Here is a 17,488-nt window from a genome sequence, read left to right as displayed (position 1 = left end):
GAGTATCGAATCTTGTGGACCAAACCCATTGCAAGATGCTGTACTCTGTCGCCGACCCTAAGCCATGCCAGTCTGTCAAAGTGGGCAGGGGTGAGGTGGGTTCGGGGGGTGAGGCCAAGTAGGAGCCTGACCAGTTTGTTTTGGGAGGTCTGGAGCCTAGTTTTAAGGGCCTTTGAGGTGCTGTGGTACCAGGAGGTGCATGCATAGTCAAAGAAGCCTTGTACAAGGGCTCCTGTTAAGGTCTTCAAGGTGTTTTTGTCGACCAGTGAGGAGATCCTGTAAAGGAATCTTGTTCTTTGGTTGACTTTTTTGATTACGTTGGTGGCCATTTTATCACCGGAAAGATTAGCCTCCAGGATGGAACCTAGGTAGGTAATTTCATCTTTACGTGTGATAACATTGTCACCCACTCTAACCAAGAAGAAATTTGCCTTGCTGAGATTACTATTAGATCCAAAGAGAATGGATTCAGTTTTTCCCAGGTGTAAAGATAGTTTGTTATCAGCGAGCCAGGTGCAGATTCTACCGAGTTCAGATTTGAGGGCATTTTCAACCTGCAGTTTGTCCCTGTCCGAGACCAGCAGTGCCGAGTCATCTGCGAACAGGAACAAGTTGCAGTCACAAGCTGAAGTCATGTCGTTAACATATATTAGGAACAGTAGAGGCCCTAGTATGCTTCCTTGTGGAACGCCACAGCTCACTGGGAGGGGGGGGACAGTGTTCCGTTCACTTCCACCATCTGTTCTCTCCCTCCAGGTAGGATTGCATCCAGCTCGCTGATGTGCTATCGAAACCAATTGCTTTTAGCTTGTTAACCAGTATGGAGTGGTTCACTGTGTCAAAAGCCTTTTGGAGGTCCAGCATGACCATGCCGCAGTATTTGCCAGTGTCCACCTCTTGTTTGATGTGGTCGCTCAAATAGAGAAGGCATGTGTCAGTGGAGTGGGATGTTCTGAAGCCAGATTGGAACTCGTACAATAATTTATTAGTGGCAAGATACTTTTCAACCTGTTCATAGACTATTTTTTCCATCACTTTCGAGATGGAGCTTAGAATAGAAATAGGGCGGTAGTTGCTGGGGTCTAATTTACTCCCTTTCTTGTGCAGGGGGGTTACTTTGGCCAGTTTGAAATCTAGGGGGACCTGTCCCTGTTTGATGGAGAGGTTTACTATGTGGGTGATGATTGGAGCTATAGAGATGGCTGAGTCTCTGAGAAATTTAGAGGGAATATTGTCATGGCCAGTGGCCTTGTGGGGTTGGAGGGCACTCAGTTTCTTAAGTACCTCATCAGTTGTTACCATAACTAATTTAAAATCGTCTTTACAAACACCTAGGTTTCTGTAGAAGGTTTTAATGTGCTCTACACCAAAGAGCCCAGAGTGGGAGGGCAGATTGTTAACCAGCGTTGTTGATATGTTTGTAAAGAAGATGTTCAAGTAGTTGGCCACATCAAGCTTGTCAGTGATGAGAGTGTTGTTCGCTTTAATGTTTATGTTTGAAAACCTGGTTTTCAGTTTCTGACTATAGCCTAATTGGTTGTTGAGTAGCTTCCAGAGCTCTCGAGGATTGTTTTTGTTTTCCTCAGCTTTATTATTAATAAAGTTACTTTTGGCGGATTTGATCATGGCAGTAACATTATTTCTTAGCCTGTTTCGTTGGGTTTTTAGGTTGTCCAGCTGAGCTTGGAGACCCCTGTTGAAGCGCTTGGCAAGCTTTGACTTGCATTTAAGAAATTCAGAGCATTTTTTGTCTCTGGCATTCGTTGCAGTCATTATGTCCGAATTCATCCATGGCTCCGAGCGGGTTTTGACCCTGATGGTTCTCAGAGGAGCCATGTAGTTCAGTACTGATGTAAATTTGGTTTTGAAGCCAAGCCAAGCTTCTTCGACAAGTGTGCTGTTAAGCTCATCGGACCAATCCAGACTCTCCAATTCTTGGTTAAAGACCTCACACGAGTAGGTTTTGAGGTCCCTTGATATGACTGCTTTGTGGCAGCCAGACTTTGGTTTTTGTTTTTTGCGGGTACAGAATATCATGAAATGATCACTAAGCCCGCATACAAAAACACCTTTCTTGGAGATTCTGGATTTGTCCGAGGTCAGAATGAGATCAATGACAGTTTGAGTAGAAACACACACTCTAGTGGGTTGGGTAATAAGCTGGCTAATACTATGCAGATCACAAAACCTACTAAATGATTTGAAAACAGGCGCCTCTTTACGCTGTACGTCTGTATTCAGATCGCCCATCAGGATTTTCTCTGCACCCTCCTCCTCAGCTAAGCAACCCTCAAGAATATCATAAAAGCCTTGCTGATCAGGAGGTCTGTAGACTGTGCCAACTAGTACTGATTTCGCATTTTTGAAAATTAATTCAACCCACACAGTTTCAATTTCAACATGCTGTAAGTCAGTACGGGTAATGAATTCAGTATCTTTGTGGATATACATGCAAACACCACCCCCATTACGGTTTCTATCATTTCTGACTACCGAGTAGTTCTCAATTTCAATCTCAGCGTTCCTGATGGATTCATCTAGTTTGGTCTCAGAAAAACACAAAATGTTTGCCTTGCCGGTAAGGAATAATTCTCTAATTTCGGCCATTTTGGAATAAAGGCTGTTTACATTGAGATGAAAAAGATGAATACCATTGTTGTTGAGGATTGATTTGTTGATGTCAGCAATTGAGAAGAGTTGATCAGGTCCATTGTCTTTGTTAGTAGCCATGGGTTGAATAGGGGGAAGGGAGCGGGCGTCCTCGGTGGGGGTGGGGGTGGGGGGGGGAAGATTCACGTTCAGCTCCGTTCCTTTGTTTGATTGCCTTGGAGGATCTGCGTTGGGTCCCCAAGTCGGCTCCGTGCCTGTACCTTGAGTTGGCTGTGTGGCCGTGACCATCTCTTGTGTTTTGTCCTTGCGATGGGTCCCCAAGTCGACTCCGTGCCCGTACCTTGAGTTGGCTGTGTGGCCGTGACCGTCTCATGTGTTGTCCTTGCGATGGGTCCCCAAGTCGACTCCGTGCCTGTACCTTGAGTTGGCTGTGTGGCCGTGACCGTCTCATGTGTTGTCCTTGCGATGGGTCCCCAAGTCGACTCCGTGCCTGTACCTTGAGTTGGCTGTGTGGCCGTGACCATCTCTTGTGTTTTGTCCTTGCGATGGGTCCCCAAGTCGACTCCGTGCCCGTACCTTGAGTTGGCTGTGTGGCCGTGACCGTCTCATGTGTTGTCCTTGCGATGGGTCCCCAAGTCGACTCCGTGCCTGTACCTTGAGTTGGCTGTGTGGCCGTGACCGTCTCTTTTGTTGTCCTTGCGTCCGTGTTCATCAGGCTGCAAATTTGTTTCTTCGCCTGAAGTCTAGTGAATACAGGACCAGGATTGGGTTGGATGTCTCCTGCCATTAACAAGAATATACAACATTACCACCGCCCCCCCCCCTTTTTTCCCTCACTGTATATATTTATTTTCCCTTTTTACCTCCATTATGATGAATTCCTGTACTGTTCTTTGTCTATATAGTAGTGTCTATTTGTACGTCTCTAAATGTTTTGATGATTTGAACATGGTGGACCCTGTTGTAAACAAGTGTAATGCTTAATTGGGTCGTCCACTCACAGTTAACAGCCTTTGTATTGAGTTTGTGCTTGAAATGTACTGTAATTCTGCAAACTGTTAATACAATTTTCAATCAATCAATCAATCAAGTCTGTCGATCTTGCCAAGCAGGGGTTTGTTTCTTTTGGCCGGATTGCAGGTTAACAGCGCGTGGATTCCAGCCGCGCCGTGCCCGAGATGTTTACCGGTCGATCCATTGTTGTTGCCGAGGAGATAAAACGTGCTGTGTTCTTCGTTGTTTACGCTGGTGTTGTTCTCGTAATCAATTTTCCTCATATCCACGTGATGGTAGAACCAGGGTGAATTGGAGTAGAAATCCATAATCCACAGGAGTATAAAAAGAAAATGAGCGAGAAAATACGCTTTTTTGACAACATTCTGTGACTTGGCGCAGGAGCGAGACGAAACACGTCTGTCCATCTCAACGACCGGATGCTGTCTCTGTCTCTCTCTCTCTCTCTCTTTTGTCTCTCTCTCTCTCTCTTTGTCTCTCTCTCTCTTTGTCTCTGTCTCTCTCTGTCTCTCTCTTTGTCTCTCTCTGTCTCTCTCTCTCTCTCTCTCTCTCTGTCTCTCTCTTTGTCTCTGTCTGTCTCTCTCTCTCTCTCTCTCTCTCTCTCTCTCTCTCTCTCTCTGTCTCTCTCTTTGTCTCTCTCTGTCTCTCTCTCTCTCTCTCTCTCTCTCTCTCTCTCTTTGTCTCTGTCTCTGTCTGTCTGTCTGTCTCTCTCTCTCTGTCTCTGTCTCTCTCTGTCTCTCTCTTTGTCTCTCTCTGTCTGTCTCTCTCTCTCTCTCTCTCTCTCTCTCTCTCTCTCTCTCTCTCTCTCTCTCTTTGTCTCTCTCTCTCTCTATGTCTCTCTCTTTGTCTCTCTCTGTCTCTCTGTCTCTATCTGTCTGTCTCTCTCTCTCTCTCTCTCTCTCTCTCTCTCTGTCTCTGTCTCTCTCTGTCTCTCTGTCTCTATCTGTCTGTCTCTCTCTCTCTCTCTCTCTCTCTCTCTGTCTCTCTCTCTCTCTCTCTCTGTCTCTGTCTCTGTCTCTCTCTGTCTCTCTCTCTCTGTGTCTCTCTCTCAATTCAATTCAAATATACTTTATTGGCATGACAAGCATTCTTATATTGCCAAAGCATTACATACATTGTATGAAACAAAATAATAAATTATACATATATAAAAAATATAAACAAGACAAGGAAAAACATAAACAAAATTACATTGATCAATTGTAGTAGACTTAGCCTATAGTGTTCACCCATTGTCCCTCATTTTGTGGCAGGCTGATACATATTTTGCTGCCAACCTGGAACACTCAGCTTTTCCCCCTAATAAGTAGGGGATTGCCTGGATAGAGTCAAACTGTATCCTTGTTTTTGTTATTTCTATGAATTTAGGGTAGTATTCTTCTCTAATATGTTCATATTTTTCACATGCAGTCAAGAAGTGGAGCTCTGTCTCCACCACTCCTTGATTACAGTGAGAACACAGCCTGTCCTCTCTGGGCAGCCAGGTTTGTCTATATCGGCCTTTCTCGATGGCCAGGCTGTGCTCGCTGAGTCTGTACATTGTTAATGTTTTTCTGACTTTGTTATCTCTCTGTCTCTGTCTCTCTCTCTCTCTCTCTCTCTCTCTCTCTCTCTCTCTCTCTCTCTCTCTCTCTCTCTCTCTCTCTCTCTGTCTCTGTCTCTCTCTGTGTGTGTACTGTATCTACTCTATTGTAATTGTCTCTGTCTCTCTGTCTCTCTCTCTGTCTCTCTCTCTCTCTCTCTCTGTCTCTCTCTCTCTCTGTCTCTCTCTCTCTCTCTCTCTCTCTCTCTCTCTCGCTTCTCTCTCTCTCTCTCTCTCTCTGTCTCTGTCTCTCTCTCTCTCTCTTTGTCTCTCTCTGTCTCTCTCTCTCTCTCTCTCTCTCTCTGTCTCTCTGTCTCTCTCTCTCTCTGTCTCTGTCTCTGTCTCTGTCTCTCTCTCTCTCTCTCTCTCTCTCTCTCTTTGTCTCTCTCTGTCTCTCTCTCTCCCACACACCCACTACTTACGGCTTACGTTATAGTCATGTGATCAAGACAGATCCGTTCCATTCATACTCTATCCTGATTGGCCAATTCCGAACATTGCCGGCCCACAATAACGTGTGTGTGTGTGTGTGTGTGTGTGTGTGTGTGTGTGTGTGTGTGTGTGTGTGTGTGTGTGTGTGTGTGTGTGTGTGTGTGTGCGTGTGCGTGCGTGCGTGCGTGCGTGCGTGCACTTTGACCACCTATATACTGTTAAATACCACAACTGTGGTATTTTAGATACCGAACTGATAAATGTCATAATGTTACATCTCTACTCAGTACTTTGTGATGTAGTGAAGTATTGTTTGTTGTTCTCTCCATCAGATGCCTTTCCTCTCACACTGGACACAAACACAACAAACCCAGACCTCTCTCTGTCGGAGAACAACAGAAAGGTGACCGGGACCAGTGAGCCTCAGAGCTATCCAGACCATCCAGACAGATTTCAGTACTGGCCACAGGTTCTGTGCAGAGAGGGTCTGACTGGATGCTGGTACGGCGAGGTAGAGTGGAGTGGAGTGGTTCAGATAGGAGGGACTTCCAGAAGAATCACACGGAGAGGATGGGGTGGTGACATTCTGCTTGGATCCAATGACCTGTCCTGGAGTCTGCTCTGTGTTGATGGAGACAACAGATACTCTGTCCATCACAATAAGAAGAGCACCGTCCTCCTTGTCCGTCCCTCTGGCTCCAACAGAGTAGCAGTGGACCGTCCTGCTGGCCGTCTGTCCTTCTACAGAGTGTCCTCTGAGACACACACACACCTGTACACCTTCCAGACCACCTTCACTGAGACCTCTATGCTGGGTTCTGTGTGGGGCCTCGCTCCTCAGTGTCTTTGTGTCAGATAGAGTAAGTGGAACACACACACACACACACACACACACACACACACACACACACACACACACACACACACACACACACACACACACACACACACGTGTTTTATAGATCTGATATTTTTATAACATCATCATAACATGCAGATGTTTTATAGATCTGATATTTTTATAACATAACATATAGATGTTTTATAGATCTGATATATTCAGCGTTTATAACATCATCATAACATGCAGATGTTTTCAGTGTGTTGTAACATGATCTATAAGGTGTTGCACATGTTTTATAGATCTGATATTTTCAGTGTTTATAATGTATCTATAACACTGGTTCTCAAACTTTTTCATGTCAAGGACCCCCAAATTAACACTAATCAGCCCCGTGGACCCCCTTTGAAAAGATATGCCAGGGACCCCCAAATTAACACTAATCAGCCCCGTGGACCCCCTTTGAAAAGATATGCCAGGGACCCCCAAATGAACACTAATCAGCCCCGTGGACCCCCTTTGAAAAGATATGCCAGGGACCCCCAAATTAACACTAATCAGCCCCGTGGACCCCCTTTGAAAATACATGCCAGGGACCCCCATAAGAGAAGGTTTTTACGGCTCTAGCAGTGATTCTCAACCTGTTTAATTTCAAGGACCCCCAGTTTGACATGCATTAGTCTACGGACCCCCATTTAATGGCATTTGTATCTCTAGGACGACCAAATTTATATTGTAAAATCAATGTTAATTTAACTCTGAGAGTGTACAAATGGACCCATTTGTACACTCTCAGAACTATCATTTGACCCCCTGAACTCCCTCAAGGACCCCTGGGGGACCCCGGACCCCACTTTTGAAACCACTGCTTTAGCTATTGAAAAATAGCACATCTACAAGCTCATAGCGCGGCATCGAGTGCCGCAATACGAGCTTGTAGATCTGCTATTTTGGGTGAATTGTGAAAATGCGGCGCAAATCTTTGAATATATATTCTTTCAGAGCGAACGTTTTTAACTAAAATCTTTGCTGCTTGGGCGGTCCCTGGAACAACATATGTTCAGATGGGGGTCTGCGGCCAAAAACATAACAAACATGTCATGTTTGGGGGTCCTTGACATGAAATAGTTTGAGAACCACTGATATAGAAACAAATGTTTTTTTTCTGAAAACTGCCATGATTTAGAAGACATTTAGAAGACATTTAGAAGACATTTAGAAGACATTTAGAGGACATTTAGAAGACATTTAGAAGACATTTAGAAGACATTTAGAGGACATTTAGAAGACATTTAGAAGACATTTAGAGGACATTTAGAAGACATTTAGAAGACATTTAGAAGACATTTAGAGGACATTTAGAAGACATTTAGAGGACATTTAGAAGACATTTAGAAGACATTTAGAAGACATTTAGAAGACATTTAGAGGACATTTAGAGGACATTTAGAAGACATTTAGAAGACATTTAGAGGACATTTAGAAGACATTTAGAAGACATTTAGAGGACATTTAGAAGACATTTAGAAGACATGTGTAGAATCATTTCTCAGGTGAAAATGTCTGAGTTATACTTACAGTAGTTGTAAACCAACATATCAAATCAAAGAGTTGTGGTTAGGGTAGGGTAGAGTAACTCTACCCTAGGGTAGGGTAGAGTTGTGCACTTGTAGATCAGCTATTTGGACTATTTTAAAATATTCTTGAAGTAGTGTAAAATGTGCTCAAGTGGCTCAAATATTATAATCCCTAAAATCAAATTTTGTGTGTGTGTGTGTGTGTGTGTGTGTGTGTGTGTGTGTGTTTGTGCGTGTGCGTGTGCGTGCGCGCGTGTGCGTGTGCGTGCGCACGTGCGTTTCAGGCCAGTCGTTCCAACCAGTTTCTCCCCCGTCGTGCACACAGAACACACGACCACTGAATACAGGTCAGTTCTAACCCCTAACACACAGTTCCACTATTATAGTACCAAAAATCCCTTTCTGGCCAAAATGTACCATTTATGTGGGGGGGGGGGGGGGCCCTCAGAGTGCTTCCACTAAGTAAAGTAGGCTTTCTAATGACACGCCCCGCCTTTGTTTTGGTGAGTAGCAAAAACGTTATTTTTATTTACGCTAAAGACGAGAGGCTGGTCTGCATTCATGCGAGCGGCGGAAGTCGAGAGTAACATAGCTCTAAATGCAATGCATTAGAGCTATGGACCAGAGCATTAGAGCTATGGACCAGAGCATTAGAGCTATGGACCAGAGCATTAGAGCTATGGACCAGAGCATTAGAGCTATGGACCAGAGCATTAGAGCTATGGACCAGAGCTAGGTTAAGGTTTGCGTGAGGGTTAGGGTTAGGTTTAGGGTTTAGGGCTAACGCTAACCTAACCCTCATATGTGTCCCAGGTTCCAGTGCCCCGGGGCAGGGCTGTTCCAGTGCAGTGACACCAGGTTGGTGTTTGGAACATGGAGGGGAGGAGACGTTCTCTACAGGACTGTTCAGTGGGAGGAGAGATGTCTCCCGTCAACAGGAAGGACTCCCGCAGGTCCTCTGTTTGACATCCAGTGTCCTCAGAACGCTGTCTGCCAGCTACACCTGCCACACTGTGCCATCACACCTGGTGAGTCAGCTACACCTGCCACACTGTGCCATTACACCTGGTGAGTCAGCTACACCTGCCACACTGTGCCATTACACCTGGTGAGTCAGCTACACCTGCCACACTGTGCCATCACACCTGGTGAGTCAGCTACACCTGCCACACTGTGCCATTACACCTGGTGAGTCAGCTACACCTGCCACACTGTGAGATCACACCTGGTGAGTCAGCTACACCTGCCACACGGTGCCATCACACCTGGTGAGTCAGCTACACTTGCCACACTGTGCCATCACACACAAGGACAGTGACGTGAGACACACAGGTGGAACCAGGTAGTCATCAGGCCAGTGGGTGAGTGGGCGTGGCCTTTACATAGATTTTGCATTACATTCACCCATTCACACACCTTTACATAGATTGTGCATTACATTCACCCATTCACACACCTTTACATAGATTTTGCATTACATTCACCCATTCACACACCTTTACATAGATTGTGCATTACATTCACCCATTCACACACCTTTACATAGATTGTGCATTACATTCACCCATTCACACACCTTTACATAGATTGTTCATTACATTCACCCATTCACACACACATTCACACACCGATGGCAGAGGAAACCATGCAAGGCACCAACCTGCCCATCGGGAGCAATCAGGGGTTCAGAGTCTTGCTCAAGGACACTTCCACACTAACTCTGGGAGAGCCCACAGGGATCGAACTGGGAACCTTGCGGTTACCATCCGGCCACTCATAACTCATAACATAACATAGCTCATAACATGTCTACGGTAGATTTTTATGAAACATAAACTTTACAGATAGTAAGAGGATAATTCAAGCTTCCCGTACAGCTGCAATGTTGGTGAGTTTGACGTTATTTAATACAATCAGAAAGGACTTTTCTGATTGGATGAATGAGCTGTCAATGGGAAGTTGCACCTAGTTAGCACCTTGCTGGCAAGATGGATGCCGTGTACATCAAGGTCAATTGGACACATTCCATCCGTAGGACGTCTGGAAACGTCCTAGGGATTCCAATCGAGGGATGTATTGGACGTGTGTACAGTTTGTACACGTCCTAGCGTCCTAGCATCCTCAATGATACCAGGCGAGAGAAGAATATTCTGAATTTTTTCCTTTTTTTTAATTTTTCAGTCCGACTCTCGGCCACCGTCCTTCGCGCTCTAGGGTCATATTAGCTTACCGTTGATTTAGCTGTTAGCGCGGCATAAAGAATGCCTCGTCTCTCCTAATCCAGGGCGCTCTCCGTGGTTTTGATCTGATGGATATACTAGCGCTTCATTTCTGCTCCTCATCCACCTCTCCCTCAAAATATGAACGCTTTTTGGTGAGTTAGACCCCCCCCCCTTGCAAGAGTTACTTAGCTCTGCTCCAGACATTATACTATATCCTTTTACAAAACCTTTTTTCTATTTTAATAGAGAGATAACTCGGGATGTTCATATTCATGTTGTACATTTAATATCAGACCTTATAATGAAATAAAACGGAATGTGCACTGTCTCTCTCTCTCTCTCTGTCTCTCTCTCTCTCTCTTTCACTCTCACACACACACACACACTCACACGCACGCGCACGCGAGCGCGCACACACGCACACAGTCACACACACTCACACACACACACACACACCACATGTTCACATGTTTCGGCACTGAAATGTGTACGTTTGTTTGGCAACTGTTTTGCCAAGCAAATACAAAATATGCGGAAATATTTTATTTAATTGAAATGTGCTCTTACTTACAAATAATATGTTGAAATCTGTGAAGGGATGTTGTATTTGATCAAAGTATCTGACAACAGAGTCATGAATATGTCTTCCTCCTAAACTGTGACTGTTTATGCATGTTATTGTTAATAAATACATCACATGTTTCTTTTGAGCTTTTAACCCTAAAATGGAATCTACAATGTTTTAACTTTTCACAGGTGATGTGGACCTTTGTGTGGCCAACGTCACAGATGGCGCAGCGTACCTCTTGGAGCCACAGAAAGTGACCCAGACTCACGTGGTTTTAAACCTGGACCACCTGTCTCTGTATGGACTCCTGTGGAAGATTAAGGAGTATTTCTGTCCAACATCTGGTCAAGTTCTGCTGTTCCTTCAACCTCCAGGACGTCAAACACAGAGACTGAATGTGTTAATGCTGCCGGGGAATTTGCCTGTCAAAGAGGTAACATACAGTAGTTTTTTATAGACTTATTGAAGTAGCTTTTGAACAGACATCCAGAGGCTAGTCTGTAGGTTGTAGACACATTTTAGACCAAAGTTTATCTACTGCATGGTGCCTATAAGAAGACAAAGTAGTTATAATACAAATACAATATCTTGGTATCCATGGTAACACAGAGCAGGGATGGCGCTTGTTAATATTTGAGGGGTATACACAGGTTTAATGTTTGTCTTTAGTTCAATGTTTGTTTTGTAAATGCCATTGACAATGAAGGGAACATTTACGTCATATTGTCTCTTTATTGTTAATGGCGTTGAATGTTTGTCTGTTTGTTTTCCATCACCATTACATCACCTAATCAACATGAGTTAGACTTTAATATATTAGCGACCCTCACTTCACACAGGTGTGTTTTTTTTGAGTGGTGCAAACCACTCCAACAACCAGCTTTGTCTGTATGTGTCTATGTATGTGTGTACCTGTACGTGTGTGTACCTGTACGTGGGACCCAAAACAATGAGCATGGTTACCAGACCACAGCTGATCAGGCTATATAAGCCTGATAACCCTTGCACCACTCAGTTCACACGGGTGTGATTTTTGAGTGGTGTAAACCACTCCTACAACTGGCTTTTGTGTGCAGAACAAAATGAGCATGGTTGCTATGTTCAAAATAATTTCTGACGTAATTAAATCACACCCGGGTGAACTGGATGACCGTAGCAACCATGCTCATTTTTTCTGCACAAAAAAAGCCAGTTGTGAAATCACATCCGGGTGTGATTTCATTACGTCAGACATTACGTCAGACCACAGCTGATCATGCTATATAAAATCTTACACCACTCAGTTCACACGGGTGTGATTTTTTATTGATGATGAGCTGATGAGCACCTTATCGATCAAGCTTATCCACTATTGAACATTTTCTATTATTTTGTGGAAAGAGGGAGACGACAAATTCAGAACAGAACAACTATGGCCTTAAAATACAGTAGCCTACTTGTCTAACAGACGGAAGGCAATTGGCCTTTTTACTTTTGGAAAATAATATTGAAGAAACTGTTAACTGGTTAATAGAGCACCGAAGTCCTGACGTCACTGCCCTCTACTAGCAGTAGAGGGCGCCAGTCCCTAGGTTCGTGTATTTTTTTATAAGCATTGTAATCTCCATAGGGGGATTTTAGATCTCATATAAGAACTGTGTTTGAAAAATAAACCGATCACCCCGGCCTTTTCACTCATATGGATATGAAGCATCGACTAAAGGTGGAAATGTACAAATATACCCAAAGAGTAACAAAATAAGCGTTAGAAACGAGCCAAACAACCCAGAGACTACATTTCCGGGTAGGCTGCATCTGCCCGCAGCCCGTCGCACAACAGAAACTGAACGTTAATTACGTTTATTTTAATTTTAATTTTATTGATATATAATGTATCGTGGTTAGTACGAGTCGAGTCACCACCAGCTGAGCTTACGTCAACGAGGAATCTCAGGAACGCAATATGTTGACAGCTGGGCGTGACGTATATGCTCAGCGACATTGCATTCATATGTAGTTTCAAGGCTTTTGCGGTCACATTCATTCCATTTTCTCCAGAAACTGGCTGTATCAAATATGAATGGACATCATTAACGACGCACAGCCACTCCCCTGACAGAAAGGCCGGGGTGGTCGGTTTATTTTTCAAACACAGTTCTTATATGAAGCGACATAAAATCGCCCTATGGAGATTTCAATACAAATAAAAAAATACACGAACCTGTGTGTTGGTGCCCTCTACTGAAAGTGACGTCAGACTTCGGTGCTCTATATGTGTACCACACAGCACTGGTTGGCAGGTATCAATACACTTTTAGATTTATTTATTGATCGCCTCTTGTCTTGATTGTTTAAACATGACATCATGGGCCGCTATACTCGATAACGGGCTTGATAAGTCCAAAGTTTATTGATACCGGGTACTGGATAAGCACAAAGCTTATTGATACCGGGTACTCGATAAGCACACAGCTTATTCATACCGGGTACTCGATAAGCACAAAGCTTATTGATACCGGGTACTCGATAAGCACAAAGCTTATTGATACCGGGTACTCGATAAGCACAAAGCTTATTGATACCGGGTATTCGATAAGCCCCAAAGCTTATTGATACCGTAAAATCTGAATCCCCCACCCACCCCTGTTTCCCCTCACTGTATATATTTATTTTCCCTTTTTACCTCCTATGATGATTTATTTTTGACCTTATAGTTGTGTATATTCGTACGTCTAAATGTTTTGATGAATTGAAAATGGTGGGCCCTCTTGTAAACAAGTGTAATGCTTTATGGTGTCGTCCACTCACAGTTAACAGTTTTTGTATTGAGTTGTACTTGAAATGTACTGTAATTCTGCAAACTGTTAATAAATCAATCAATCAATCAAAACCGGGTACTCGATAAGTCCAAAGCTTATTGATACCGGGTACTCGATAAGTCCAAAGCTTATTGATACCGGGTACTCGATAATCCCAAAGCTTATTGATACCGGGTACTCGATAACTCCAAAGCTTATTGATACCGGGTACTCGATAAACCCAAAGCTTATTGATACCGGGTACTCGATAAGCCCAAAGCTTATTGATACCGGGTACTCGATAAGCCCAAAGCTTATTGATACCGGGTACTCGATAAGCTTGTTATCTGTTTTTTCCGGGTATCGGGTATCGAGCTCCATCCCTAACAAAGACTAGTGAAGTATCTTGTCAACAGTACACAGCCTGTAAAACGTGTCATTTTTATGGCATGAATTCTTCTAGTTTATAGGATGTCTTTATTCAGATCCATAGAATGTTTTTCTGCACTATTTGTATTGTATTCTTTTATGAATTTCTGCTGACCGCTTTAAATAGGAGAAACACTTTTTGTTTCTAAAGCTGCTTGCAGATGGAAAACAAATCTTGAATCTTGATTTTTGTGTTGTGTCATTGTAGGTGAAGACATTCTATCAAGAGTGCAGTGACCTGAAGGAATGCCTGGTCAGAACCTCCAACTGTATTCTGTCTCCAAACCAGGTCTACAGACTGCAATGTGCCTCACATGAAGTAGAACCTGAGGTATCACACATTGAAACGACAACCTGAGTTTATTATATGTTAAAGGACATGATAATGTAACTAATACTACTGCTGCTAGTACTCAGTGGCACCAGGGGAGGACAAAATGGCATAGAAATAGGCAAATAACCCACACGTAACCGCAAAAATGTCAGCGTGTGCGTGCTCCACACGGGCGTACTACGCACGCACGGGCAAGTCGTGCGTCGTGAGCTTGCCATACCTTAGCTTTAGCTGAAATGATGCCACTGCTAGTACTACTAATACCAATACTAGTATAATTGAGGTGCTAGCCCTTAATGCATGCCTTTGTTTAGGGTAGTGAATGACACCGTAAGATGTCATGGGGGTGATATAAATACTGCCCTCACTGCGAACCTCACTTCACACAAGTGCGATTTCTTTACACAATAATTGCATCTAAAAGTTATCTCTTTTTTCAGAGTGAAACATATTATCCGCACTATGGACCAAATTACCATCCAACATTTAAGGTGACGATGAATCTCAACGCAGAAGTCTCTTCTGCGTTCGTCTCGTTGGCATTACTGGGTCCTGAGAGCAACCAGGTCTGGAAGGATGCCATTGAACTGGAAGGTAAACATAGTTACCGGTATTCTGTTTCATTTAAGCATCATTATACTTTAACTGTTGAACTGGAAGGTACTCTTTGAAATGCTTTATTTGGGAATACCCCTTGAGATACAATATCTCGTTTTCGAGAGGGTCCTCACGCGTACAGTCAATACAAGGTAATTAACAGAAAAATAAAAAGGAGAAAAAACAAACAAACGTTACAACACAACACAAAAACAGGGTATAAGCACAATAGGAACAAGCAATAGCATAGATGGATAATTTGTTCTGTCAAATATCATTGTCTTTTGGTGTGATAACTGACCACTGCAGGACTCCGGTCAGATTTCAACTCTTTACTGATGAGGCATTGCATTATTGGTGCATCAAATAAACAGAAATGTCTGAAAAAATACACACACACACACACACACACACACACACACACACACACACACACACACACACACACACACAAATAAAGAATGATCAATGAATTAACTGTTGAGATAAACCAAAGCAATGTTGTCGTACAGTGACTGGATTCAAGTGTCATTAGATGACAGATGTGTTTGTAAAGGTTTTTTCTCATACTGTATCCTACAATTTACTATTTTAATCGAGTGATTTACATTTTACAGTAAGCAAGAACACAACATGAAAAACATAAAAAGTAGTCATCAAGAATCATACATAAGCTAAGAACCTAACATCCATCTAAGAGTTGAATATCTTTGAAACTATGAGTATACACTATAGAGTGCTCTGTCTACATAAAATGCTATCTAAGTTACATAAGTTGAGCCTTTGCATACGCCTGTAAGGTCGTCGAGGCTAGGGGAGGGGCTATGGGCTGAGATGGAGTCTGAAGAGGTGGGTTTTCAGACTACGGCGGAAGATTGGGAGTGAGTCTGTAGTTCTGACTGTAATGGGAAGTTCATTCCATAGTTGGATTTGGAGTGAGTCTGTAGTTCTGACTGCAATGGGAAGTTCATTGATTCCATAGTTTAGATTGGGAGTGAGTCTGTAGTTCTGACTGCAATGGGAAGTTCATTCCATAGTTTTGGAGCCAGGGATCAGCTTTCCTGCGTTGGCTGATCTGAGCGCGGTGAGGGTCTGTAGGGTCAACAATAATAACAATAATTTTTCTTCCAGAACACCATCCAGGCTCCGCCCCCAGCCAGCCAGACGCGACGACAGCGATGGCGCCGCGACAGGGAGCGGAGACGTTGCGCTCTGTGCGTTTAGGGTTCATAAAACGAGTGTCGGAGCCGGTGATCCATGCTCTGCTGGACAGACTGCTGGACGAGAACGTCCTCAACGACGCAGAGATGGACTCGGTCAGGCTGGAGAAGGGCAGGACGGAGAGAGCGCGGGAATTAATCGACATGGTGCGAAAGAAAGGCGACGAGGCGTCGGCGAAGATGATCGCCGCGTTTCGCGAAGAGGATCCAACGCTTTACGACGACCTGGGTTTGAACCAACCTTGAGATCTGTCTCGGTTTAGACCTTTGATTGATTGAAACGCACGTACAAAACAAATGATTGCACAATCGTAGCCAAAAAGAATGACTAAACATCGAGCCACAGCAATTAACCCACTTCATCCATTGACCAATCAAAATCAAGCATTCGACCAAGCCGTGTAATGCCTACAATGCATATGCATACTGCATTCAGCAGTGTATTTCGGGTGGACATACTGGACACTGGACAGTGCCGCGCTATGAGCTTGTAGATCTGCTATTTTTCAATAGTTAAAGTATAAAATAATGCTTAAAACCGTCCCCGTCCTGAATGGGTTAATCTCCTTTTTCCCCTCACTGTATATGTTTGTTTTTTCCTTTTTTACCTCCTTTCATGATGATTTCCTGTTTTTGGCTTTATAGAAGTGTTTATTTGTACGTCTCTAAATGTTATGATGAATTGAACAAGGTGGACCCTCTTGTAAACAAGTGTAATGCTTTATGGTGTCGTCCACTCACAGTTAACAGTCTTTGTATTGTGTTGTGCTTGAAATGTACTGTAATTCTCCAATCTGTTAATAAATACTTCAATCAATCAATCAATGAATTCAGTGAAGCTGGGCAGCTTGTGTGTGTGGGAACCACGTCTGGGTTCAGGTCTATGGGCCTACGGGCCGTCTTTGGCCAGTTTCATGTGTAGATAACCCAGTCATATGTATACAGCTCCATCGCAATGAATTAGAATATTTTGTAAAAGTAAATTTTCTTCTGTAATATAATTCAAAAAGTGAAACTTTCATAATCATAAATAATGTTATATTCTTTAATTCAACAATAAAACATGTATTATACAGTTGTATCAAATAATGTTTTATGATCATTTTGTTCAACAATCAGACCCAAAACTAAAGAATATTGTTGTCGTCAGATTCGATTTTCTCCACAATTCCATATTGGTGTTGGTACCATTAGGATAGAAAACATGATGTTGGTACCATTAGGAGAGATAACATGGTGTTGGTACCATTAGGAGAGATAACATGATGTTGGTACCATTAGGAGA

General features: G+C 43.3%; 1 protein-coding gene across 1 annotated transcript in view; it reads left to right on the top strand.

The window, feature by feature from the left end:
- The window catches only part of LOC306929266 (NACHT, LRR and PYD domains-containing protein 3-like), a 57,194-nt gene extending 40,527 nt beyond the window's left edge, over positions 1 to 16,667 (top strand). The window contains 8 exon segments of the mRNA XM_079509708.1: positions 5,971 to 6,357; positions 6,441 to 6,498; positions 8,341 to 8,403; positions 8,870 to 9,084; positions 11,035 to 11,279; positions 14,261 to 14,383; positions 14,827 to 14,980; positions 16,115 to 16,667. Coding sequence (XP_079365834.1) covers positions 5,971 to 6,357; positions 6,441 to 6,498; positions 8,341 to 8,403; positions 8,870 to 9,084; positions 11,035 to 11,279; positions 14,261 to 14,383; positions 14,827 to 14,980; positions 16,115 to 16,449 — 1,580 coding nt within the window. The 3' untranslated portion in view covers positions 16,450 to 16,667.
- The last annotated feature ends 821 nt before the right edge of the window (positions 16,668 to 17,488 follow it).

This window comes from Electrona antarctica (assembly GCF_951216825.1).
Source record: "Electrona antarctica genome assembly, chromosome: 9".
NCBI classification, from domain to species: Eukaryota; Metazoa; Chordata; class Actinopteri; order Myctophiformes; family Myctophidae; genus Electrona; species Electrona antarctica.
Note: the sequence above shows the minus strand (reverse complement) of the source record. Positions and strands in the feature narration are given on the sequence as shown.